The following is a 27,646-nucleotide window of genomic DNA, read 5'->3' as shown; positions in this document are numbered from 1 at the left end:
GTCAGCTCAGCGGGGTTCTCCTGAGACCTCACTTCTTGTGTGTGTGTGTGTGTGTGTGTGTGTGTGTGTGTGTGTGTGTGTGTGTGTGTGTTTCTCGTTACAAGGACCCGAGTTAGCTTGGATTAAGGGGCACGCACCCTGGCAACCTCATATCTTTAAAATCCCAGTTGGCTCCAGAAAGACACCTTCCGAAGAATGGAGTGAGAGCTTCGACTCATGAATATTATCAGATAATGCTGCTTTCAGGGGGCAAAGCTGGAGGAGGGGGCCTCACCACACCTTCTGTTGGTCCTTTCAGATATTTGTTCCAGATTACATACACTGGCACGTCGTGTGACACGGATTAAACGATGCATTTTAGAGAAAGCTTGGCCTCCTTGCTCTCTGATGGCTCATGGGAGGGTCGGGATAAGTGTCGGAATGACTAATGACCCAGGCTCTGATCTCCTGCTCCAGTGTTTGGATGAAGGGACCCTACCAATTCACTGGGTAACCCCTCTTCTCTACCTCTCTGCTCTTCTTTGTAGACGGCAGCAAAGACCTCCAGGAGGGAACAAGCCCCAACAGCATGGTGACCATCAGCCAGGCAGTGCCAAACACAACAGGGACCACCAGAAATCTTACCAGGGGGGCTCAGGGCCCCACCCCTCAGGGAGGCCCACACACCACGGCTACAGCCAGAACCGACGCTGGCATCACGGCAACATGAAGCATCCGCCAGGAGACAAGGGAGAAGCGGGCAGCCACCGCAACGCCAAAGAGACCGTGACCGTTGAGAACCCCAAACTTGAAGACGGCCCAGGGGACACCGGACACAGTGGCCTTGAGCCCCCCTGCAGCCCTGACACTCTGACCCCAACAGCTTCCGAGAGGCCAACCCCTCAGCTGCCAGGGGGTTCAGAGGCTGAGACAAAGCAAAAAGACACTGCTCTTCCCGAGCGTCTTGGGGAGCGGCCCAAAATCACCCTGCTCCAGTCTTCCAAAGACAGGCTGAGGCGAAGGCTGAAAGAAAAGGTACCAGTAATTGAATTTTCTTTGTTCTCTTGCACACGGGAGGACAGCTGAGAGGTAGGCACTTGGATGGGTGGGCTTTGGTGGTGGAGCCTCATGGGTCAGGACAGGGGCTCCTCTCTAAAGGGAAGAAAGGCTTCTGTGGCTCAGTGCACACCAGGTTGTCATTGTTATGGGCAAAGCCCAGAGCAGCTATAATTGCACCTCTCTGTCACCTCTGCCCTACAAGAGGTGTTGGTGACACTAAATGTCATGGGGCAAGGAGCTGGGTCCTATCAGCCCTGCTCAGGGAGTCTAACTTTCCCTGAAGAAGTGGTCTAGAGGGGACTAGAAAAAAAGTAGTCGCTTCTGACCCCAACCTCACGTGCCACTCAGTTTCCGAGTGGGAGAGCAGCTGTTTGTGCACCTTGACCCTTCATGGTAAGAAGAGACTCCAGTGTTCTTGCAGTGTCCCCATGTCACCCCAAGGGAAAGGTGGCTCAGAGAAGGACCCCCCCGCCCTCCCCCACCCACACACACAGTGTGCAGGGTCACAGAGAGCTGGAGATGGAGCCTTACGTCCATACAGAGCTCCCAAGTTAAGAACAGAGGGTCGGCAAGGTTGGGCCATAGTTCTGTTCTGTTTAGGTGCATATGGTTTGAGATAACCTCACGACATTTTCTGCCTTTCTATTCTATGGTCTTACCCCAGTTACTGGCCACTCTCCTAAGGCATAAAGGGGTTGGGTTTTTTTGTTTTTGTTTTTGTTTTGTTTTGTTTTGTTTTTGAGGGGTGGGAGGCATTGTTAATTTTCCTCAAGAAGCACCAGCCATTTGGACACCACATTGAAAGATCTTTTTTTTTAAGATTTATTTATTTATTTTTATGTATATGAACACACTATTGCTGACACATCAGAAGAGGGCATCTGATCCCATTACAGATGGTTGTGAGCCACCATGTGGTTGCTGGGATTTGAACTCAGGACTTCTGGAAGAGCAGTCAGTGCTCTTAACCTCTGAGCCATCTCTCCAGCCCACATTGAAAGATCTTAATGTCCAGTATTTGTGTGCATAGGGACAGCTAGCCGAGGCAGCATGGGATGCTAAGCCAGGGCCAAGTCCACACGGAGCCGTTCACCTCAGAACACAGCGGTCCATCCATTGAGAGCAGACACCCAGCGGCTACATCCAGGCCACGCCCAGGACCACCAGACATGTTCTGGATCCTACTCAACCCCAGCTTGCTCTCTCCCTCACCTCATTCTCTCTTTGACCCAGTTTTCTCTTCATCATCTTCCTTCATCTTTGATAATCCCCCCACAAAGTCATTTCTAGGTTAAATGGCTACACGGGGAGAAACGTGTATGTGAGAATCCCGGGTAAAGGGCTAGAACTCACGATGTCAACCCTGGGGCATCAGAGCAGCTGAGGAAAAAGGTCTGCAAAGCAGTGTGGCGTGAGGGTCTCTTGTGAGAGTTGCACTCCCTTACACCCTTCTCTCTGGCTCTCCCTTCTTCCTTCAGGACATCCCGAATCCCACTGAGACTTCAGCTCCACTGAGGTGTGTTTTATGTGTCCCCCATACCCCCCAGGACGAAGTAGCAGTAGAGGCCAGCAACCCTCAGCCAAACAAGATGGACAGGCTGACGGAGATCCTGAACAGCATGAGGAATAACAGCAGTGACGTGGACGCCAAGCTCACCTCCTTCATGGAGGAAGCGCAGAACTCCACCAACTCCGAGGAGATGCTGGGAGAGATCGTGCGGACCATCTACCAGAAGGCCGTGTCAGACCGCAGCTTCGCCTTCACGGCCGCCAAGCTCTGCGACAAGATGGCCCTCTTCATGGTCGAGGGGACCAAGTTCCGGAGCCTGCTCCTCAACATGCTCCAGGTAACCGGACACCGACAGCTGCCGCTCCGCTCCCCTGCCCCTCCGACCAGGGTTATTGCTAGAGAGAGGGCTGTGAGTTCTGGTGGTGGTTGAACTTCTCCCAAGTCCCTTCCTCCCCTGCCTGATTAATTATAGAAAATAAGCAGGCATCGAGGGGTGAGAGATGAGCGGCTGGATTTGGGTGTGTTTATGTGAGTGCTCCATGGTTACGAAGGACCAATATAATTTTATAGGTGCTTTTTGTTCAACCGCCCTCTCTCTCTTTCTATTTTCATGATAAGAGGCTGGCAATTGGCCCTGGGCTTTGACCTCTGCGTGTCTGTGCGGTCATGAACTTGCTCCTGGACCGGTCTCTTCCTCCTCCTTCTCCCTGGCCTCCCAACTTCTCCCTTCTCCTTTTTCTCCTCCTCCTCCCTAAGGACAACCCTCCAAAGCTTGATGGTTATACTCTTGGGAGAGCAGGGAAGGCAAAGCCTTGTGGGACAGAATGAGGACAGTCTGTCTGTTGATGCACTGAATTCCAAAGTATTAAGAAAGTGTGGCGATCCAAGATTTTCTTGCTGCCTGGTACCTTCCCACCCAATCTCCCTTTCCCTCCAGAGAGCTTCCCCTAATCCTCTTACTGCTGTCTGCCCCAGACCAGTGTCTAACCTTAGTCCCATAGGCGAGTGTGTAATGAGTGTGTGCCCGTATCTAACCACAGCCCCACAGGTGAATGTGTAGTAAGTGTGGGTTATATCAGTACCGTTATATCAGTACCTGTTGTGTATGCTAACAGTTGGCTGCTGACCCCAGATCTGGTGGCATCGGGGAAGATATGACAGTGGAGAATGACATGGTGACCATATCAGGCCCGAAGGCCACTTTTGGAGACTCTGGGTGGGAGAAATGTCTTTCCTGTTACTTTACACAACAGAGCCCAGTTTGGATACAAATTGTGTCATCGGGTCTAGCTGGTAAAGCAATTCCTTGGGAAGCAGGGGACAGAGCTAAAGGGACCGCCAGCGGTCATGGTGACCATATGCCCAATTGTCCTACCAGTGCCGCCTCTGAGAGTCCCCTCGTAATTAACTTGGATGACAGATGTACTCAGGGCACCTGGCCACCTGCTTCGTGGTTTGCAGTGCTGTCCCTAAAAGCAGAGGGGAGATCCCTGCTGGCCCACCTGCCTGGGGTGCTCTAGGCCCCATGCCTGCCTGTCCTCTTCTGCGAGCGTCTCACTGTCTGCAACCTGAGCCTCCCTGGCCAGCCTCAAGCTTCTCGCCAGCTCCAGGCTCTGATCAGGTTGCCATTCCTGGATCGCCCATGCTCCCCTGGTGATGAATTCCCGCATTACCTGAGGGATTTGCACATCGGCATGTTCCTCGCAGGCCGGAATGTCCTGGGAGAGTGGAGAGGGTGACAAACAGGCAGGAGAGGCCCCGTCTGCCATGCATCGCCAGGCACGGGGGGAGTCAAGGGCAGGACTGGTCTCAGGCTTGGTTTGGGGATTTTTTTTTCCTGAGAAGGGCCAGAAGTGGAGTGTAAGTTCTAGATCATGGCTGCCAGCTGCCAGCAATCCATTCAGCCCCACAGCAGACAGGCACACAGGCCTGTGGCACCCAGGAAATAAGAACTGTCTGCCAGAGACGACCCCCAAGATGGGTTATTTCTTCAAGAAGCCACGGCAAGAACCCAACAGCAATTTAAGTTAGTGAAGTCCTACTGTGTGCCCTAGCTAACGTGCCCATGTGTAGTAAGTGTGCTGGGGCACAGTAGGGTGGGCACTGGGGGAGACCAAACACTGAACTGAATGCTTGAGAGTCAGAGGCTAGACCTGGTCCAGGTAGCAGTCAGGGCCTTGTGAATGAGATCTAGTGACCCCCGTGAGCTGCCCCTTTTCTTACTGCTTCCAAGGCAGTCAGGTTCTCCCGTCCTTGCAAACCGCCCTTCCTCACATTGTCACTCAAAGATGTGAGTGACTTTATGACCAGCCCAGACCAGCTTGTCTCAGGGATGCTCACATCCTGCCCCCCTGGTCCCCACCACCACCCTACAGCCGGGCTGAGCCTCCAGCTGCACTCTAGTGAGCAAACCCCTACATCTTGTTTAGAAGTCACTTCTCTTCTACCCAACACTCAGCCCACTGCCAGGCCACTCAAACTCAGACGGACGCCACTCCCCTGGAAAAGTTGCCAGAGTCTCTCACTCTCTGTTTTCTGCAGCATTTCGTCCTTCTCTGCCCCAGCACCTGTCTCCCTGTTCTGTCACATGACTAGCACTGACTGGGTATCCAAGGACACCAGGCAGTAACTTTGGAGCCAAGGGTTTAAACGTATATAGCAAAGGCAGGAACTCCATCTAGCAACCACAGGAACCCACAGTGACAAAGTTCCACTTCGCTGGGCTCTGACAGGCAGTCACCATCGCTGCTGTGTGCAACTCTGTGTCTCTGTGCTTGGGGCCAGTGCTGACAGGTCACAGCCATGGAGCAATGGTTATTGCGAGAGGAAGGCTCCAGAAACTTCCACCTCTCTTCTCCCAGTCAAGAATGGAGCCCCATTCTTGGCAAACAAGACTGGAGTTATAAGCTCTAAAGGTGCATCCTTCTGGTGGCCCACACTAGTGGAAACAGGCCTGTGCCTGATTGGAGGGTTTGTGGCTCCTCTTGTAGGCCATCCCCACAGCCAGCTTCCTGTGAGCCAATGTGGGAGCCGTCTGGAGGGTAGAACCAGAGGCTTCGCTTGACACTTGAGCCTCTGGTAAGATTGTCTAAAGCCCTTTGGACTCATAGAGGGATATCTTAGCGGTGCTGGGTAAGGTGCCTGAGTACCCACGGATCCCTAGTTACAGGGCTGAGAGGAAGCTCGCTCATGTGCTTGAGCCTCTTCAGGCCCCGCCATTTCTCCCTGCAACCAAGGCAGGCAGGCCCTTCAGTGCCACTTGCCACCCAATCAGAGGAGCCAACAGACCTACGACCCACGTTCCCTCTTCACACCTCTAAGGAAATCAGTCTTCACCACCCACAGAGCCCCTCCCTCCCTTCTTTCTCCCCGAAGTTCCTGATCTCTGCCTGCTCAATCCCACTTGACTCTGGATCCCCGGCCAGAACCACGTGCAGCCCGGCAGGCTCTGAGCCAGTTGTCCTAGTGTCTGACATGGCTGCCATACGGGCTCTGAGGCCCAGCTTAGTGACATGGGCTGCAAAGGGACCAGGGGTGAAGTGCCCTGTGCACACCCCTCCGGGCAGCTGTCTCTGGATGTGGTCCTCCCTGGCCGAGCGCTCTTGCCACATGGGCTTTGGCAACATGGCAGGGAGAGGGGCGACCTTGAATGTGGTGAGTACTGCATAAGGAGTCCAAGACTCCTGCCAGGTTGGGCTTCGGCACCCAAAAAAAGTAGAAAATGGGGTGCGAAAGATAATCATAGGTCCTCCCCATATAGACTCTCTCCATCGCCATGTCAAGAAACCTGGAAACACCAATTTCCCTCGTGAATCCCTCCCAGAGGCCTCAGAGGAACCCCATCACCAATTCCACAGTTCAAAATCAGTCAGTTTTTACATCTGAACTGGCTCCCGTCTTTACCTTAGATAGGGGTCCCTTCTTATAGTGCTTAGTAGTGTGCTTGTAAGTACTCAAAATTCTATTTAAGTGACTCCTTCCTCAATGTCTATTGTATGCCTATGGTCTTCATTATCACTCTGTATTCCCATCAAACCTGTAGGATGCTGCCAGGCTGGTCTGAACCACGCTTTTCAGAGGCATTGGATAGTTTATAAGGGAAGGGTCACTTTAATGTCTGGGTAAGCAAGGCAACAGACTCTTAGCAACGTGGCTCTCCAGCCTGAGAATGCTCCACTTCAGACCTCTGTTCTGTACAACAGAGCCTCTCAGCCATGGTCTTTTCGAATCTCATGGAGAGCTATGGCTTTGCCCCCGGGTCCTCCTCAGGTCCCGGCATAGACCTGGACGCCATGTCGTAAAGAACTCACTGGGCCATGTAAAGTGGACACCACTGTCAGGAAGAAGGCCCAGAGACAGCAGGAGCATCTCACCCTTGTCCCTCACCAAGTAGCCCCTGGCACCAGCTAAAACTTATTTCTCAGGGGCTAGGCTCCTTGCTAATCGATGTGGAGGACTCACACCGGGCTGGTGGAGACACAGGAGAGAGAAGCCTTAGCCATTGATAACTCGTTTTCAAACTCGTTTCCCTTCTGTGAGGAGCTGGGCTCCATGCCCTTTGTTACACTGTTCTTTGACATCCTGAGACTCCCCTACCCTGGAAAGAGGAGAGACCCTCTACTCCTCTCCCACAGGGTCCCTCCAGCCCTGCTCACACCTTCCTGTTTCTTCTTGTCCTCTGCCATTTGTTGGCATGGCCATTATGTGTTTTAGGAGAAGGGTCTCACTCTCACCCCCAGTGCTGACTGGGCCGCTCACTAGAGTTGGTTAGCTCTGTGGCTCTACCCTGCCTGTGAGGCTCCCAGATCCTCCATGTGCCAAACTAGCCAGCTTCTACACATTGACTGTTTCCTCTTCTTAGAGACTGCAAGGCTATCCCAGGCCCAAGCAACCAGAAAAGCTCCCTTGATGCTCATCAGGGAATTGCGGTGCAATCCTGGGGAGAGTGAAGGCTCCGATTTCATGGGGAAGGAAGAATGAGTGTGCCTCTTTTTATGGGACCTCAGGAATGACAGGAATCAAAGGCTTGAGCCCCCTCCACCCAGTACTGCCTGGTCACCGCCCTCCGCCTTACCCTTGAGCTTAGAGAGAGCTCTTTTGCCCAGAGCTGCTTGGGTAGTACAAGTTCAAGCCCTCGTCTGTTGAAATGTGTGTGCCCTGTTTAGCCAAGAGGTGTCTGCATCTGAGCTATGCAGAGAGAAGTATTATTAGAGCAGGCATCAGTGTGCCTGTAACTGAACCCAACTCTCCCTAGCAACCGTTGCTAACAACACATCTAACAGAAGGATGTGATACCCTTTTTTTTTTCTTGAAAGGGGGTGGGGGGAACCTCTTCATCTAGACCAAGTCATAAACACAGCAGGCTTGTGGTGCAAAGGCAACTCAAAATCGGAGTTTGGCACTTGGCCAGATTTCAAAATAAATTGCCGTCCACCGGTACCTTCTAGAATATAGTCTCTCAAAAAGCTGATCTCAGCCCGAGAATGGGCACTCAGAGCTTCTGGCCAGATCACTGTTCAGCATTGCATTTGGGCCTTTGATACAGAGAGACTCCATTGGATGATATAACTCTATGGGGTCTCCGGGAATGCCTTTAGCTCTGTAAGGATTGGTCAGATCCTCTGATCTGGCTGTCCTTATCAGGAAATAAAAATCCTGTCTTAAGCCCCAAAGATTGTATATATTCCCTATCACATCCCATAGAAGTACATGCAGACCCTACCCCTAGCCTGCTTTCTTTCAGTCACACCTCTGTCCTGACCCCAACTCACAGGTTTAGGTGAAAGACCCAGGCCGTTCCTTTAACTGATTGTAAGAGAGAGCTCTCCCACCCTCTGACTCTCTTGGTCCCTGAAAAATCTAGAACCGTTCCCTCTATCTTAAGTCCAGTGTTCGCAAGTCTCCTATCCGACAGAAGAAGAAAGGGCAAGGCAGACCATAGCTCCGGAGTGGAGCCCTTCTGATCTGTAGACTTCTCAAGGGCAAGAGCGCTGGCTGTTACCCTTCGCAGGCTTTTGGCATCGTGGCTAGGACACAGCAGATGCTCAGAAAATGCCTCATTGCCCTGGAAAGTGATAGAGCATTGAGTTTGGGGGCAGAAGCCCACTCCTGTGTGAGATTTCTCAAGTGGCTTCCCCCAAACACACACAGACACACACACAGACACACACACACAGACACACAGACACACACACACACACACACACACACACACACAAAGTAGTTTAGCAAAGTCATAACTCCAGCCGCCTGGGCTCCTAGCTCCCATTCCCATTACCCAAGTAGGACAAGGACTGGGAGCTTGGAAATGTCTACTCCACGAAGCCATCTATGGGGACTGTAAAGAATAGACCTAGGGAAGGGCATGGTTGCCTCTGCCCCCCAGACTTTGGTAGGGCAAGTCTACCCAAGAGAACACTCCTTTGCACCCCAGTCCATGTCACCTCTTTACACTCTGTCCCTCCCTGCCCTGCTTGCTGCCACACCCACAACTGAGCCCATGTGCACTGCAAGCATGTAAACTAATATTAATGCTGGCTTGGCTGGGCATGCCCAGGAAAGAAGTGCATTGTTCTGAACACTCCAGAGCTGGGGCAGGAGCCTTGGACCATCACTGCACACACATTCGCCTCCAAGGCTGCTGGAGCCAGCAGGGACAGGACACAGGGCAGTGCCAGCTCTTCCCCACGGGCAGGCCACAGAGGTGGTTTCCCAGGCCCACAGAGGGTCTCATTTTCTCAAAGTCTGGCCTCTGAGAACCCTCAGGAGCAGTCAATGTCCATGCTGAAAGCCAAGCGTAGGGAAGGGCATGCAAAGCTGGTATACTCATTGGCAGCCCACGGCGAGCTTGCCTCATGGATCCCAAGAGACTGGTGGTCACAGGAGCTTGGTCCTCTGCAGAGTCTGTGGCAGGCTGGGTCCCCGCCTGGGAGAGGGGACGGATGCCTGTCTCCATGCCCAGTCTTAGCCATGCTGGAGCCAGAGTTGGTCAGAACCATGTACCTTCCTACAAGTGCCTCGTCTGTCCTTTCAAGGGAGTGGGTGGGTTTTATTTGCTTTTTCCCAATGGTATATGTCTCCTCCCAACCTTATGGAGCACCTGCTGTATACCACATCCTCTGGTAGGCCGGGTGTATGTGTCGGTTCATGACAGACTCTCTTGTCTCCTTATCAAGTTGAAACCAGCCAGGTCTCAGGTACTCATTCAAGGAGAGAGGTCAGTGTTTAGGCCAGATCTGTCTGTCTGTTCAGTTGAGGAGGTAGAATAAGGACAAGGTGAGTTCTCGAAGCACGGAGTCTGAGGCTGTGGAACTCGGCGGTGCTCAGCGGGGCAGAGCAACTGATGACCTGAGCGTTAAAACACGAGTCGGACAGTCAGCTTGCTGACACGAGCTTATAGTCGGAGCACCTGGGAGAGGGAAGGAAGAGGGTTGAGAGTCTGAGGACAGCCCGGGTTACATAATAAAGTCCAAGCCAGTCTGGACAACAGGGCAGCAGCACACTGCCTCAAACCAAACAAAACCAGGCCACATGGAACAAATAGGTACCCTTTGAATCCCAGGTCTCTAGGCAGGACTTCTGTGGGAGCTGGGGCTAAGACCCTGGGAGCACAAGACTGTGGTGGGGATTCCTGCTGCCTCCTTTGCTGAACCTAAGTGTTCAACCCCTTCTTGGTACCTGGTTTTCTGCCCTGGAAAAGCCCTCCGGGATATGATAAAGACAGAAAAAGTGAAGGGACCGACAGCCCTCAGCTCAGATCTAGGCCCACAGCAGTGACTGCCCCACAGGTACAGAGGACTGAGAGAACAGAAAGCCTGACTCTCTCCAAGCAAAGGCCACCAGGCTTGAGATTCCATGCAGATTCAGTATGGGGTAACACAGTTGATGGGCACTTAGTAGACAATGAACTTAGGAGAGGTCTGAGGAATTGATGGCTTTTCCCTTCCAGCCACCCCAGTCTCTAGGTCAGAGACCCCCACCCCAAACATCACCTGGGTCAAACCCTTTCTGTTTTGTTTTGTCTGTGTTTGACCTGGGGTTTCACCATGTAATCCCATCTGCCCTCGATCTGGCAACTGTGCCCCCCTCAATGATTAGATTTGTTTAAGCTCTTCCTAGCTGAAGCTTGTGTTTTTGGTACAGAGAATTAGGAATGTCCTGACACCCATCATTGTAGTAGTTGCTCTTGCTGTTACAGTAGGACAGAGCAGCCTTGGGTAGACAAAATAGATGGCAGTCAGGTGCCTGCCACCGATGAGGAGGAGCACACGGTGTTCTGTTTTTCAAGTCACTGGGCCCAGGGAGCTTTTCCTGGTCAGGCACTGTTTCATCAATACCCGTGTCCCTGGCCTGGCCACCTCCTCTTCCTTGCACATCCTCACCTCCCACCCCGGCTCTGTTTTCCCTGCTAAATCCCCTGAGAGAACTTGGCCAGAAGCATCCCTGTCTGAGGCTGCCAGGCAGGTCCGGCAGATAAGTGGGTTATCGGAGAAGGTGGTTCGGGTGTCCCAGGCCCCAGAGGGTCACCCCTGGCTGGCTGGCAGTTCACCCACCCCACCCCACCCCACCCCCAGCACCTCCTCCCGCTGCTGCTCCTTCCCCCAGCCAGGCAGGCAGGAGACAGCAGATCCCTTCCCACCACCTGCCCCAGGCAGCCGCTGGGAATCCGAGCTATGCTAAGCAACTCCAGATCAGCGCATCTCGGCCCTGCCTGGGCACCGCCACCCCAGACAGGGCGCCTCTACCTGGTGCGCCACCACTGGAAAGCTGGCACCAACTGCCCAGTGGAAAAAATCTCCCTGCAGGTTATGTAACTGCTCCCTAGCCTGGCCCTGGCTACCCACCAAGGCTCCTGGCCACCCTTAACTAGCCACCATAGAGCCGGGGAGCCATGTCCTGAAGGGAAGGGTCTCCCTTTTGAAAGAGGATGCAATAGTTGTTATTGTGAGACCCTCTCCTGGGTCCCACCAGGTCCTTAGCGACTGAAAGAACTTGGAACATTAAGGGGACAGCTGAGCCCTAAGCGAGAACCCTGGTCAGGGAACCAAGCAGACCAAAGCCAAGAGGAGGACATGGTTTTGGAGAGAAGAAAAGAGGCCCCCCCGTATTGTTATTTTTTTTTCAACATGGGTCACGGACAACATCGACCACATGAACCACTTGTAAGGCACCGGCTCAGCAGCAGCACCAAGGACACCACAGTGCCAGGCAACCTCCCCGTCACACCGAACCTAGGCACTGTTCTCATCAGGCAGTAGCCCCCATCCCCCTGCCACATCCCCCCCAGTCCCTCCAAGGGTTCCCTACACTAGACCACACATATACCTGTGCACACACACAGGCACGCACGAATGCACACACACACACACACACACACACACGGAATTATGCACACCACATTTCTGAGTCTACTTCACCTCACACAGTACAACGGTTTTAAACTTCACTCGTGTGGTAGCCTGTGTCAGACTTCCTCTTTTTAAAGGCTGACTAGTACGTTCTTGTACGTGCGTGCCATATTGTGTTCCTCCATCCCTGGGCACTTGGTTTGTTTGCGGTTTTGTTCATTGGTTGGTTGGTTTTACTGTTACTGTTTGCTATAGCAATAGGATTAATATTGCTATAGGCGTGGATGTGGAAGGACCAGAATTCCTGATTTGATTCTTGGGGATAACTATCTAGAGGTAGAGCCACTGGGTCATGTGGAAATTTTATGTTTAACTTTTTTGAAGAACTGCCAGATGGTTCTCTGGACATTCTTCATGGAGGGAACGTTGTGACTCAAGATGCAACAGAATTATGTGAGGGAGAAGAGAGGGTACCACCTTCCCTGGAGTCAAGCTGAGAACAGAAGAGTCTGTAAGGTGATCCAGATAGGGAATGGAGCGGCAAAGGGGTTTAATTATGAGCTAGGAGCTGGTATAGGCTCTTGAGCTGTAGAGTTTCAGAATTCATTTTAAAACCATAGGCCAGTAGAGACCTGTGGCTTCTATATAGGTTTCCCAGTTCAACTCACTCATAGATGAGAGACCAGCAGCCCAGAGAATTACTACAGATGTGATGGTTATAGGACACTGTGCTTATAGGCAGCTTACTTTAATGATCAGTTGTATTGCGTTTGTTTGATAAAAATAACTAGTGTTATATTTAGAGAGAGAGTATGTGTGTGTGTGTGTGTGTGTGTGTGTGTGTGTGTGTGTGTGTGTGTGTGTGTGTGTGTTGTATCTATGCATGCCATAGTATTATTGCGAAGGCCAGAGAACTACTTTCAGTGGTTAGTTCTCCCCTTCCACTTTGTGGGTCCTTGGGATTGATCTCAGTTATCAGCTTTGGCAGCAGTCACCTTTATCCCCTGTACCATCTTGCCAGCCCCGATCCAAGAGTTCTGAGGGGCTGCGGAATTGACTGTGAAGGAAGCATGCAGAGGTCGCCACTCTCCCTGCCAAAATCTAAACTTCATGTAGACTTTACTCCTAAGCCCCCTGGGAGTGCACTCCTTGGCCCCGGCATGTAGTCTCAGTCCCAGGAGCTAGAAGCTGTGTAGACAGCTGGCCAGGGCAGGAAATGTAAATCGGTTTTCTAGCCCTCAGCAAGAGCCCCAGTAGACCCGGAAAGGCCATGAAGGCCATAGAAGCAGACTTCCCCAGCCAAGGGCGTCGAACCTGCGTTCTAGAGTAGACCTCACGCAGACAGCCCTCTGGCCACCTGTGAGAGGCGGCCAGGCAGAGACTCTGAACCTCCAGCCACAGCCCCGATCAGGAAGTGAGTGGACAAGAGTGGATGGAGAAGAGAGCGGAGTCAGAAGGAGAGAAAGACAGGATAACTTGTTGCCTAGGGAACAGGAATGCTGACTCAATGCTACAAGAGTCTCTGTGCTCACTGTTTGCGGGCTGTATCCTAGATAAATGGGGCCCCTATACATAATCAAGGGCCAGCCCAGCTCCCTAAAGAAGGCTCCAAGAGGCCAGGAGCGCAGTGGGCACCAAAGCACCGCATGCATCATCTTTACCTCCGTGACTCCCACCTAGAGAGCACTAGGGGAGTGATAATCCTGTAATGTTTCCTCCAACATGGGCTCACCTCTGTCCTGGGGAGAAGGTAATATGCCACCAAGAAGCGGGCTGACAGGCACAGGAACCTGTTGTGCTAACCAAGTCCTAGGAAACCAAGATCAAGATACAGGCTCTTGCACAGCTCTCTGTCCCCATCCCTTGCTGCCCAGCACCGAGCCCTCAGCTTTAAAACCCTTTCCAGGGGACCAGAACTTGGGTAGGAGTTGAGAGTCTTCAGAGAGAAACAGGCCAGTGCTTTACTAGTCCCTTCCCCACCCTGATTCTACCCTGGTCTCCGGGGAAAAGGACGCGTGTCCCATTAGACAGGGAGCCACCCTCAGGAAGTATTATTTGACCCTCTGTGTGCCCAGACACTCTCTGTGTGTCTTGTCTCCAGGCAAGCCCCAAATAAGAGAATGAGCTATGCGTTAAGTGAGTTTGAACCATTGGGACAGTCATGCTCATGGAAAAAACAGTGCCCTCTTGGGATGGCCACCCATGTCCCCCAAATGACCACTATCTTGACAGGGCCCTGCAGGGACCAGGCATACTTCAGAGCATCTGTGCACATATCCAGGCCTGTGAAGAAAGGGCCTGCAGGCTACTATACCACAACACCGTCATGCTCTCATCAGCTAAGCAAGGCTAGCACAATAAGAATGTGTAGCTTGGGTGGTATTTGGAGATGACCCTGCTCCTGCAAAAGTTCCTGGACAGTCATGGAATGTGTGTATTGAATAATTCCAGGTGCATTTGGCACTGTGCATACAGAATTCTCACCTACTGTGGGTTCTGCTAGATATCAGTTGCCATGTTACTCTAGATGTCCAAAGAAAAATGTGGCCAGGCATGGCGGTGCATGTCCTCCCAGAATTGAGGAGGCTGAGACAGGGAGACCGATGGATTTGGAGCTAGCCTGGGCTACATAGTGAGACCTTGCCTCAAAACAAAACCCATCTGACTAGAATAATATCTCTAAAGTGGGCTTAGAGGCAGAGTCCTTTGAATTTAGCCTTCTGAGCCACAGACACTTCCCTCCCAATGACCTACTTACAACTTGTAGGGATGGCCAGAACAGCCAGGTGCCAGCCACCTTCCCCTGACCCCAGTGTGGCCCCATCAGACCCTGCAGCCCCCTAACCGTCCACTTCAGTCAGCTGGAATCTTGATGCCCGTCTCATTGCTCCCTGTAGGGAAAAACTCCCGTGGCTCTTGCTGTGTTCTCCAAAGGCTCACCCTTCCCGCCTACCAAGAAGAGATTTCTGAAAATCCCCTAACACATGTTCCTGTCTCCCTGGAGGAGAGACCCATCCTTTCACAGATGCTCACACAAGCCCAGGGCCACATGCACACAGAGATTTGGGGTTGACACAGCCACAGAGACAGCTCTTAGACGGTCTAAGTGTAGAGGCCCAGCTGGAGTCCAAGCTCTTCATTGTTAAACTTGCACTGAGGGGAGGGAGGAGCTCACTGTTCTCTACCAGCTGGGCCAAGCACTCAGGGTAGCACTCAGTGTGGCACTCGATGTAGAAACATCAGAGGAGGAACAGAGCTATAGGGGGTGAGGGGAGGTAGCCCCAAAGCAAGGAAGGAGGCTAGGGTCAAAGCTAAGGCTGACATGCTAGAGGAGTCCGTTGGGGTAGGGGAAGGCCATTGGGGAGGTGTGTCTAGCCTGGTGGGTTGGCAGGGGAGACGCTGCCCAGCCAGGCCATGACCCTGCTGGCGCCAGCTTCCCACGATTCCAGGCCAAGGCTGCATTTTAATCCAAAACTCAAGACTTCTACCTCAGATGTTGTGAGTTTCCTGCCAACCTCAGGCCTCAAGCAGTATCGGAGGGTAGGCAGGGCAGGCTGCTCATCTGAGACCCAGGTCAGACTCAGGGGAGGGGTCCAAACCCCAGGGTTTCACTTAGCAGGTGGCATCAAGAGCCTGGCATCCTCCTAGGTCCACTAAGCTGGCCTTGCCTCCTGTGGAGAAGCTCCTCCCCACCCCCAGATCATAGTTTCTGAGCTCCCTAGAGGAATCCTGAGGAGACTAGAAGTCTAGAGCCAGCCCCTTGCCTAGCCGCCCCTGCCATCCTGTGTACCTATGACAAAAATGAAAGCCTGGGTGAGTTCTGTCCATGGGTCCCAGGCCCTCGGACCACCACTCACCAACCCCTAATGCCTGGAGCTTGTGAGGGTCAGTTGCAGGTCAGGGGTGGGGATAGCCTCAGACACATTAGGGATGGGAAGTCAGATGCACTTCCTCAGGGTGCACTTGTCAGACTACCAGGATCAGGGTTCAGAAGTCAGCACTGGAGGAAGGACCCTGAAATGTAAAAGGTGCAAGACTCACCTTGCTGAAATAGAATAAATAGTATCAGCCAGTCTTTGTACCCTTCCAGGGGCTTCTTCACCCATATAAAGTAAGGAAGTTAGAGATGGTGTCAAAGGTCCCTTGGAGCATATTCCAAAGCCTTCCTACTCCCGGGCCAGTAGAGACAAGACTCCATCTCCAACATCACCAGCTGGGCAGGTCTGCAACTCTGGCTGGCTCTCTTACCATTCATTCATTTTCCCACATACCCACCTTGTCTGACCTGCTTTGGCCACACATCCTTTGGAGGCAGGCCTAGGTGAACAGAACAGCCTGCAGGGGGCACCAGCCTGCAAGGCGGGCCTCACTTGCCTACAGTCGCCCCTCCCCCCTGCACTTGGCACCCTGAACTTGTCCCACATGGGTTGAAACCATGTGACGATGACTCTGGCACCCCAAGACTCCATCACAAAACCTTAGACTGAGCGTGGATCAAACCCTCCATCAAGGGCCGTGGGGACCACCAGGGCAAGCTAGTATCTCATTTATTTGTAGGGTTCCAGGAAGCCACAGGCAGGTCACAGAGATCCCAGGCAGCCTAAGCAGACGGTGTAACAAGGGTCTGGTTCCCCAGGGACAGTGTTTGCCCAGAGATACCATTGGGCGTAGGGAGCCCAGTTGCCCTCAGGGACCAGAACACTAACGAGCTCAACCCCTGGAGGCTGCATATTTCTAGCACAGGCAGGTCGGTCTGTCTAGCACTCCTTGTTCTTCCCAGACAGCGGGAGGAGGTGTGAGGACAGGCCTGGCTGTCAGCAGTCCTCCCACACTGTGACAGGAATGGACAGGAATCTCAGAGATGAGGAACAGGCATGGGGCCTTGGGATAAGACAGACCACAGCTCCCCAGGCCTCCCCACCTTGAGAAGGGGTGGTTTAGGAGAGAGGGTGTGGGAGGGCTTCTTCTAGAGTGGGAACTCCTTGCCGTAGGCTCCACTCTCTTCAGGCCCTGGGTAGCCCTAGCCAGCACTGCCCTCCTGTACAAACCACAGAGCTGACAGGCCTTAGGCTCCCAGTGCTGGGCAGCGGCGAGACTCCTGCACTTTGATGCCCCAGTTTATGCCTGGGTCTGTGTTTGATCACTGTGTGGTGTGGAACCCTCTAGTGGGAGACTCTCGAGTTATTCAGCTGCCCGCCTTGTTAGGCTGGTCCTAAAGCAGAGGACAGGAAGACTTGAAATCCCGAAGTTCTAGAAAAAGTATTCTGAGTGTCACAGCAGCCAGTCAGTATGGTGACTCAGAGCCAGTCTTTTAAAGAACTCAAGGAGCCAAGCAGGAGGATGGATGAAATTGCTTCATCTGCAGAGCCCTTAGTAATTCAGATACAAGTGTCTGCTGTTTGCCGGACCGAGCTCACACTGATACTTCTTAGCTCTGTGGCCCAGGGCAAACGGTTTTCCTTCTTCTCTGGATCTCACTTGGGTAGAGGAGGTTTGAACCATGGGTGTGTCAGCCTAACAACAACGAACCCATGTCCTAAGTGCCTGCATTACAGAGGTAGAGAGGAAAACCCAGCAAAGCCAGAAACAAGCAAAACCACACAGCTAGTAGAAACAGTAGGAACTAGAGCCCGTTCCTGTCCTGCTGTCTTAGAATGCACTGTCAACTGAGCACCCATGGCCAGAAACACATTTAGGGGTCAGTGAGGTTCAGTGAGGTCTGGTGAGGCCAGGTATTGGCAGAAGATAGGTAGGTGGCCAAAAAAGGAGACAAGAGGCAGATAGAGATGACAGAGTGGTTCAGAGCTCACAAACTAAACAGTGGCCATGTGTTCTCTGTCATTCCGAGAACTAAGAATATGGGACCACTCTTGACTGAAGCTCAGTGTGGGATTGGGGGTCTGAGCCTTCGTTCCCTATCTTCCTGGAAAGCAAGAAGGGTTCTCTCTCTCTCTCTCTCTCTCTCTCTCTCTCTCTCTCTCTCTCTCTCTCCCTCCCTCCCTCCCTCCCTCCCTCCCTCTCTCTCTCTCTCTCTCTCTCTCTCTCTCTCTCTCTCTCTCTCTCTCTCTGAACAGGCAGCGAGCTGACCCGGCTGGGCCTTACCTCCTTTCTGTATGGTTCACGAAGGCAAGAAAAAGAAATGGTGGATTCATTGGGCTGTCCCTTTTCTGGCAGGGATGTGGGGGGGCTAGAGGCTGAAGCTGGATCGCTCTGGATGGCAGGGAGGGTCTGCAGGTAGCTGGGGTACTCTTGTGTCTTTGAGCAGCCTGAATAGTTAGGGCACATCAAGTCTGCAGAAGGCCCGAGGAGGCAGATAATTCCCTCAGAGGACCCTGTTCCTTTTGTTACCAGCTTGTACACATCTTTAAGGACTCTCTTCCCAAGCCCCCAAGGCTAAGCCTATACTGTAAGACGAACTAGAGACAGTCAGTCAGACGGACAGACAGCAAGAACTGTGCACCCTTAATGATTGGAGGCCATTGGGGTATTCACACAAGCAGCCTGAGCTGCCCAGACAAAGAGCTGCCTTGTCCAAAGCTGTGGCCCTGCCTTTTATTTTTTTTTTTTACAACCCCCACTGCTATGCGATTTGTCGTGACCTCGTACATCGAGGTGGCCGTGGCTGCATTTCAGAAGGATGTTAAGTGGCTCGGGGCTCAAAACTGGGAAGATCAGAAGGGGTTTTACTCGAGGGTGAGGGATGCTACACATTACACACACACACACACACACACACACATCTCAGTAGCCTTCACTTGTTAGCATATATCTTCTCCCTGTAAACTTGGCCGCCCACCACAGACACCTTGGCTCCTCTGCCTGATAAAGGGGAAGTTCTCGTGCCGGGCACTTGAGCATACACTGATATGGGGTGCGGGTCTTGCTGCCGGCTCCCCATGCTTCCTCTCCCTGTCCAGACAGAAGGGGCAGTGGGAGCTGGTTGATAGGAAAGTCCCAGAGGGGCAAACTGGCCAGGGGCCAGCTCAGCTTGAGAAGCATCTATTGAGCTCCCTGTGTATGACTGGGGACAGAGTACTCTGTAGGACCCAAGAAAGGAGGGACGTTCAAGCCAGCAACCCTTCCATGATCCTGTTCCCTCTGTGATCCCACCCCTCCACTGTCTGGCCCGGTTTTCCTACACTTAGATCTCAGAAAGCCAAGCAGCCAAAAAAAAAAAAAAAAAAAAAAAAATGCTCCCTAGGGGAAGTCACTAAAGGCAAACCCACCCTGTCATGAAGTTCCTTTTCTCTTTCTTGCTGTCAGTCTCCCCAGTCAGTGACCCTAAAGGGCTCGCTTGCAAAAGTTTGTTCTCTGGACTTTGTGTTTTCCCCATCTGCTCTACCGTCCTAGCTCCTGCTGGCTCAGACCCCAGCGCCAGCCCCTGTCTGTCCCTGCAAACACAAGTCAGCTGTGTGTGCAGACAAAGCTCAAAACTCCGTGGGGGCTGGGCCAAGCAGAAGGGACATTTCCAGGGAACTCTGGGGGCAATGGCTGGGAGGGCAGAGGCGACCGTCTGATTAGCAGGGACTCGGCGGCACAGTCTAAGGCAGAGAGGGTGCGGGGGCCTTGGCTGGTCCCCAGGGGCCAGTGGCTGTGGGTGGTGACCAGGGGAGGCAGCCAGGCTGGAAGAAATCGGCTGTTTGAGAAGTGGAGGAAACCGGCTGGAGCGGAGAGATAACAGCGTGTTCTCTGTGTGTCTGTGTGCGTCTGCGTCTGCCGGCGAGGGCGACTGGAGCCAGGCGGTCTGAGGCCGTATCTAGTGAGATTTTTGTCCTGGGTTGTGAAAGTGACCCATGGAGCCAGCAGCAGGGTTCAGGGCCTGGGAGAGAGGACACGTGTCCCTGGCCTCCTCCCCATGTCTTGTGCTGGTCTCCCCCTTGCTCCCTTGGTCAAAGAGTAGAAGGCAGGGGAGGGGGAGGTTGGCAGGGGTAGGCAGCATCCTTAATACAGAGGAAATGGTAAAAAAAAAAAAAAAAAAAAAAAAAGGCCCAGCTTTCAGCTTGATTGAGCCACTCGTTTGACGTATGAACTTGAATACTTCCCCTAATATTTCTGGCTGTCGCGGTCTCCTTGACTATAAAATGGGATTATTTATACCTTCCCCTGCATTGCCCACCAGGTGGTTGGAAAGTTCTTACGAAATAAGGGTGTGAAAATGGTTGGTAAATGGTAGAGTGCCACATGCAAAAACTCAAAATGATGGGCACAGCTATCTCCCCTGGTCTGCTTAGGGAAGACTTGGTCAGAGCACCTTGCCATGGGAGGCAGAGGAGGGAGTGCCAGATATGGACCCTGAGGCTCCCAAGAAGGTGACTCCATCAGTAACGAGGCAGGAAGGGATTTCTCCCTGGGTGGGAGGCTCGTTCCTAGGTCGTCCTCCCAGGGAGCAGGTGGCCTGGGTTGAGCATGGACTCCTCCAGGGAGACAAGAAAGCTGAACAAAGACTCACCCGTGGTAGCCAGGGGTCTGCCTGCCCGGGAGACAAATGACAACTGCTCAGAAATGTGGGGAAGCACCTTGCTTTGCTCCCTTAAGCCTCAACTGCCAGGTCACCTTCTCGCTCCACCATGTCCCCGACCTGGAAAGCAGCCAGATGATCTGGAAACTCAGAAGGAGCTGGCAAGAATGACAAGACTGTGAGTCTATGAGTCTGAGAGAAGCTGAGCTATTTAAAGCATGCAGCGTGGGGCGAGGGGGAAGGGGGGCTGAGTGCCACCTACCCCAGGGGCCTCGCAATAGCTTGCCCTTCCTTGGCCCAGATCCTGTACCACAGGGCATCCACAGGAACATGGGTCAGATGTCCGGGCTCCGAGAAGCTGCAGCTGATATGGCATGAAAGGGCAGCTCAGCCTGGCCTAGGGTTTGGGTCCTTTCTTCTGATCCTCCAGGCTGAACTGATCCAACCACATAGGCGCCTTGGTCTCCTGTGCCTTGTAAAGAAGGCTGGTACTTAGATTCCTGAAGAGGAGTCTAATCCTGCAGTCCCAAATAGAGAGGGGCAGTGGGCAGGAGCAGGAACTTTGCCTGGTTGCCACTTCCTGTTTCTGGGTCTGATTTTGTAACACACTCCAGGTTAATATAATATCATGTACATACACGCACACACACACATACACACACATATGTATATATGTATGGTTATATAATATCACGTAATACATGCACACACGCATATAACACACACATACAACATACACATGTATGTATGTATAGTTAATATAATATGTACATACACTCACACACATTGTATGTATGTATGTATGGTTAATATAATGTCACATACATATACTCACACACATGTATGTATGTATGTTTGTATGTATGGTTAATATAATATCACATACATACACTCACACACATGTATGTATGTATGTATGAACGTATGTATGAATGTTTGTATGTATGTATATGTATTTGATGGCCACTGTCTGGAGTTTTAAGTCCTTAGTCGATATTTTCTCTCTGCAAGTGGCCTTGTCAAATACAAAGTACCACTCGGCCACCCAGGCAGGACCAGCTGAGGGTACCTTAGCAGAGGGCTTTCCACAATCAGCATACAGACCTAAGCTGTTCTTAGGAGAAGTGTACAGAAGTTCACTCATTGCTCTTTCTGGGCAGGGTTGGCCTTTGCTGAGACAACAGGTCTCCTACTGTCTTGGCACTTAACAGCCTTTCTTCTGTGGAGTGATGGATGGACATTTTAAAAGACATTCTTAACACAGTAGAGTCTTGGCAACTCTCAATGTATCAGCCCAAGGAATCATGGAACTTGGGATTCTCGTTCCCAGAACAGCAATTTCCCCATACTCTGCTATCCAGGGCAGGATGGGGCAGGATGCAGCCAGGGGTGCTAGGGTCTGGGCCCCAAAACCCAAGGAAGGCTGTGTGCCCCGGCCCGGTGGTAATTCCAGCTCCGGAGCTAGGATCTCTGCCCAGCCCCACCCCCTGTTCTCTTAGCATGTGGCTTGGGAATCAGCATAACCACTGCATGCGGCATCCTTCATGCTGCTACCGTGCATGCAGTCCCGGGGACCCCAGAGGTGCTATCCATGCTGCTCCTAGTAGCACATGACATGATGACCTCAGAGGTGACATCCTCATATCCATGTCCCTGTGTTCTGCTACCCACATTAGCCAGCTGGCCCCACACAAAGACTCCGCTGGTCTCACCTCGCCTGGCTAATGTACTAACGGACAGCCTTATCCACACGGACGTGTGCCCATTTATCAGGCCAGCACCACTGTGTGGCAGGCAGCATCCTAGTAAGAAACGAAAAGATCTTCTCCCACCCCTGAGGCCTTATAATCTTACGGGACGAGGATACAGAAAGACAAAGCCACTGAGCAGTGTTACAGAGGCATGTGTGAGCGACTCTGAGGATCTCACGGAGACAGAAGGTGACTCACGAGGCGGGTTCTCAGAGATAAGGTGGCTGGTAGTCGGCACCAAATGGAGGGTGCCAAGAACCTATGTGGGAGCCCAGCAACTAAGCACAGTGCTCTTGGGCAGAGGTGGCCAAGCTGAGGGGCCAGAGTCAGGCTGAGAGGATCATTTGCCCTACCAAACAGCAGGAATTAGACCTTTAGGACCCTCCCTGGGCCACTGGCAAAGAGTGTATAATGTGTGACTGACATTAACCAATCTTCCTCTGTGGTAGAATGGAAAGCTAGATAAGGGCTGCTGCCTCCTCTACACATAAGACGTTGCCAGAGGGAACCTGCAAGAACCAGGGTAGGCATAAGCCGCCTCCAACTGAGCAGTGACAGTAGAACCATCCCCAAGGACTCCATTACCATCTGAGAAAGTAGGTAAAGGACCATGACAAAGAAAGGACACCAAGCCAAAGTCACCTAGTCAGGGGACCGAGGTCAGGGATCTACCCAGGAGTGGCAGACTCTGAGTAACTGGTTTTAGGTGAGAAGCCACAAAAGGGTATTGGGAGGTTCCCAGCTCTGGTGTCCGTGGGATCTCTTCTTTGGACATGCACAGACAGCACTCTGAGTGGCAGGACCCGTGGGCAGAGTGGTCACGTACACCTGTGCATGTCTCCTGGGCTCAAGGAGGACACGTTCAGCCTGAGACTTTTATACAGGTCAGTCCCCATGACAAGTGGTCCAGGATCTGAGGGTGAGGATGCTGGGTCTGGAGAGCGGGAATCGCTTGTATGAGGTCCTCCAGAGTCCCTTATGCTTGTCCCCGAACACATCACTCTTCCTCCCTTGCAGGACTGGGTACACCTGGGCATATACTTTATTCCATCATGACCAGAGCAATGCAGCCAGTAAGGAGCCAGCTAGGACAGAGAACCTATGAGGACAAAGGGAAGTCCTGACAGAAAGGCCTCCCCTGCAGCCTGCAGCCCAACCTCCCATGGCAAAACTGGTTCCCACCCTGGGGAATAGAGGGTCGTTTGCCTCTGCTTCAGACGGCCTTTGGACTCTCCGAGCCTAGCAGGGAACAGTGCGAAGGGTCTGGACCGTAGCCACATTCCCGCATAGGTTCAGGTCATAACTCTGCCGCTATAGTGTCCTGTTCTGTCTGTACCAGGGCCCTTCACCTGCTTCTCACATGATGATAGAGCTGACAGGAATTAAAGCAGTGCCTGACACATTGTAAACACTCAATAAATACCCAGGGTTCGGGGGATTGACGGTTGTCATTGTGCTGTCCCTCAGTGCTGAGCAGACACCAGATAAGGCATGCCCCAGTCAGGGACAGGTGAACAGTCTAATTAGCAACTGGGCTGCTTTTCCTTATGCCAGAATTCCCAGCCGACAGAATCCTTGGCTAGAACTCTGAAGGTAAAAGAAAGATGGGGCCAGCTGTCATTCCTCCTTGGCCTCCCCCTAGCATAGCTGGGGGCCTTCCTTTCTCGAGGTGGCACTTGCCACCCCTGCTCCCATCAGACTGACTCTAGAAAAATCCTTCTGCCTGGGGTGGGGGTTAGGGATTAGAGTAAATGACCTCTGAGTCTCATGGGCCCAGTGCAGCAGTAAAGTCCTCTTCCTTTACCCCCTCAGTCAGCCTAGGCCCCGCAGGGGACCACAGCCATATGGTTCACCTAGCAGACTGGATGAGGGTCCTGGGGCTGGCTCTTTGTTTGAGGCCTCAGCACCATTGAGGCAGGGGCGGGGCCCGCGTCCTGACAACAGCTTTACCTTTCACTGGCTCCCTCAGAGCAGCTGTGAGGGACACGAGCAGGAGACAGATGACCAAGGTCAGCTCTGTCCTCAGTATTTGTAAATTATGGTGGAAAAAAAGGCCCACCCATGCACAACTGTGGCCCCCATCCATTCTGTGTTCTGTTGGAAAACAGAAAACTAGGGGAGGGTAGGAGAAAAAGGAAGAAAGAAGAGGAAGGGAGAAAGAAAATGGGGGGAGGGAAAGGGAGAGGCCCCACATCTCCTAGAAGGCCTTTCCTCTCGCTTTTCTGCTTCAATGGACACATTCACTCTGACGGCTGTACTGCCTCAGCTGCTCCTGGGCCCTAAATACTGCTACCCCCAAACCAGGAATGGCAAACCCTAGCCCTGGCCCTGACCTCCAGGTCTCCCTCCTACATCCTGGAAGGGAGGTGTGCGTATGACCGTGGTCTGGTAACACGTTCCACCTCCCCTCCGGTGTACATCTGGCAGGTTGCACACTCTGCCCGTCTCCCAGAGGTTCATTTGCAGTTCACATTGGCAGCTCTCAGTTGGAAACAGTATTCTCTCTGCCCTGCCCTAACCACCGCAGTACCCCACTCCCCCACCCAACCACCTCTGCCCTGGAGTGGCCCTGGTAATACGGAGGACTCAGAAAAGCTGATGGTCCTGGGTGCACAGTGATGAGGGACACCAAGCTTGACAGTCCTGAGCATGCGGACTCTCTCTGTCAGTCAAAAAGGGACAGAGCTAAGAGCCCCTGCTTCAGGGTTCTGAGTGAAAACTCCCACGGGAAACATTTGACAAGGCTCACCCTCCAGCCTCTGTGGGGTGGGGGTTGAGTTCAGTTGTGTCCTTTCCCAGGGCAGAGGTGGGAAATAGGAAAGAATCCAATATGATTTGAATGAAGATGCTGTTCAGGGACCAGGACAGCCATCTTTTTGGACAGAACCCCATTCTAAGGACCTTGCCTCTCAAGCAGAGTTGTCAGGGTCTGAACAAGGGGAACAGCCAGTATTCAGACCAGAGTTCAGGGTTTTTGGGTTCTCCTCTGGGTCTTACTCCTGGGAGTGGGGCCATTAGGCACCATGACTGGATCATGAGACAGTGTTCCTCCCATCTCCCCATACAGCCCAGAGACCCCACCAGGAGCATTTGACAGCCCCCTCTGGCTACACACCTGCCCTGCAGTAGCTACATTGCCAAGGTAGCTCAGAAGCATAGGTTTGGGGAGCCAAGTGGACAGACAGAAGGTAAAGGGCAGCCTTTTTTAATAGATAAGACTCATACTCATGCGTGTGGAAAGGGTGAAGGGGTGTGTGTGTGTGTGTGTGAGTGTGTGTGTGTGTGTGAGCGTGTGTATGTGAGCATGGGGGGTGTGTATGTGTGAGTGTGTGTGTGAGTATGTGTGTGTGAGTGTGTGTGTGAGTATGTGTGTGAGAGTGTGTGTGTGTGTGTGTGTGTGTGTGTGTGTGTATGTGTGTTCAGTGGGGACAAAACACAAGACCCATGGCTATGACTGAGACACAGTGAACATACTCAGAAGTAGAAGCAAAAGAAGCCCTTGGACTTTTGTGAATGGTGGGGGTGAAGCTGATATCCCCCTTGGAGGTGCAAGCCACCAGAGGGCTCTGAAGATGGCGCAGTTATGATATGGAGTTGATCGATAGTGGCCAAGACTGTTCCAGACTTACCTCCCAACAAGAAATCCTTAAGCTGGGGGTCCCTGGGCAGACACGGCAGTGCCAGGCTTAGCATGAAGGTTTATTGGCACCGCCTGACACCTGTCAGGTATGCATAGCTCCTTTTAGCACAGTCCTTCTAGACCACAATGCCCTTCCTTAGCAGGAAGGGCTGAACCAGAGAAGCCTTTAGTTATTGTCTCTGAGTTTAGGAATATGATGACTGATTTTTAGTTTCCTACAAGATGGTGGACGATAGTAGACCTAGTCTCCTGATCTGTAATGTACTAACTATGTGATCTTATTCTTTCCATGCCTCAGTTTCCTTAGTGACAAGAAGGCAGGGTATTAATAAGAATACTCTATTGGCTAACTGTAGGAATTAAATTACATAATGTATGTAAAGGGTCCAGCACAGCACTGGCCCTCAGTAAGCCCTAAGAATACGTCACTGGAAGCCAGTTGAGGTAACTATGATAAGCATTCTCATTTTGGTTTGTCATCAAATACACAAAGAAGTATAAATCAGGGACACACCACATCCGTGGACTGGAGACGTATGATGTTAAAGATGTTAGTTCCTTTTATCTGTGCATAGCCCAGGCTAGTTTCCTACTCGGTCATCCTGTCTTAGACTCCCAAGTAGGGGGATTACAAATGAGCATCTTTAAATCTCTAGATCCAGCAGTCCCAACAGAAGGACCAACAGAGTTTCTGGCAAAAACTGGCACACATTCCAAGCTGTATATGGAAACTCAGAGGGCCTGAATCGAGACCCAAAAGTCTTGAAAAAAAGGAAGTTTGCTAAGTATAACTAAGAAGAGTTTGGGGTGTCAGAAAGCTTAAGGCTCCGTGCGGAAGATTCGCTATTACAGTAGACACCACTCAGTTCCCCAGGAGTGTGGGACAAGAATGAAGACATTAGAGCCTGACCCCTGGCAGCTATGCCATCTGCCGGTTCACGATCGTCACCTCTCAGTACCCCAGGTGCCCCTAATGCACAGTGAGATATTTGCAGTACCACTGCTGAGGGGGCTATACTAAGGACAGTTAATCAACTGGTGCAGTACACTGAACAGACCCCCAAGCTCAGTGGTATTGCTTGGGCTGACCAGAGCTCCTCACATAAGAATGAGTCTTACGCAAGCACTATGATATTCGAGAGTGCCCACGTGGCAATAATGCTCAGAGGGGTTCAGAGGCCAGGGAGCTTTGAACTTGGTTGGCAGGGGATGTGCCCCAAAGGGGGGTAGGGGGTGGGGAACTGGGTACAATTTGCATGCAAGTCCGCCCAGATGTCCTGGTGCTTGAGGCTGGGCTGAGGATGGGAAGAGAAGGACAGAGCTCCTGCCCTTTGACCCATGCCCCACGGAGAAGGAAGTCTGGAAGTGTGAACGTGTACTGAAGGGCTGCTGCTCAGAAGCTAAGGCACCCTAGATCCAACCTCCTTGTCTGAGACCCAGCATCACTGGGCCAAGGTTAAACACAGAGATGGTCAGACCTGGAGTGAGCAAAGATCTGACAGCAGGGATGCTGCCCCAGGGGCCTAAGGAGACTTGCTGAAAAGACACATTCCAGGGGTCCTTTGACTAGGGACACCACCAGCGTTAGTCACCCTAAGGCAGCCTGCTAGGTCCTCCAGGACACCAAGCAGAACCCCCTGGCTCTGGCCCAGAGCAGCAGTTCCCTCCCCACCCCCTGGACACACGTAGCTCACCAGGCCTGGGGATATTTCCAGAAAGTCTAAGAAAGTCCTGGGTCTGGGGAGGCTGAGAGAGTGCCTGCCCAGGGCTGAGGGCCAGGTCCCTCACAGAGAAACAGACGAGTGCGAGTGCGTAGAGGGGAGCCGAGGGGAGGGGCAGAGGACGTGACCGGCAGCTTTCATTCTCAGAGGCAGGGGATTTCAGAGGAATGCAGCCAACTTG

The 27,646-nt window shown here is 52.4% G+C and overlaps 1 protein-coding gene across 19 annotated transcripts in view; it reads left to right on the top strand.

Annotated features, from left to right (window-relative positions):
- Window positions 1-27,646, top strand: part of Ctif (cap binding complex dependent translation initiation factor) — a 271,222-nt gene that overhangs the window by 178,002 nt on the left and 65,574 nt on the right. For 5 of the 19 annotated variants that reach the window (NM_001108891.2, XM_087593243.1, XM_087593242.1 and 2 more), the window contains 2 exon segments: window positions 528-1,014; window positions 2,586-2,885. In NM_001108891.2, the coding sequence (NP_001102361.2) occupies window positions 528-1,014; window positions 2,586-2,885 (787 nt within the window). 19 annotated transcript variants of the gene reach the window in all.

The sequence above is a fragment of the Rattus norvegicus genome, chromosome 18, assembly GCF_021556685.1.
Source record: "Rattus norvegicus strain SHRSP/BbbUtx chromosome 18, alternate assembly SHRSP_T2T, whole genome shotgun sequence".
In the NCBI taxonomy this organism is placed as follows: domain Eukaryota; kingdom Metazoa; phylum Chordata; class Mammalia; order Rodentia; family Muridae; genus Rattus; species Rattus norvegicus.
This window is presented reverse-complemented; position numbering and strand designations above follow the sequence as displayed.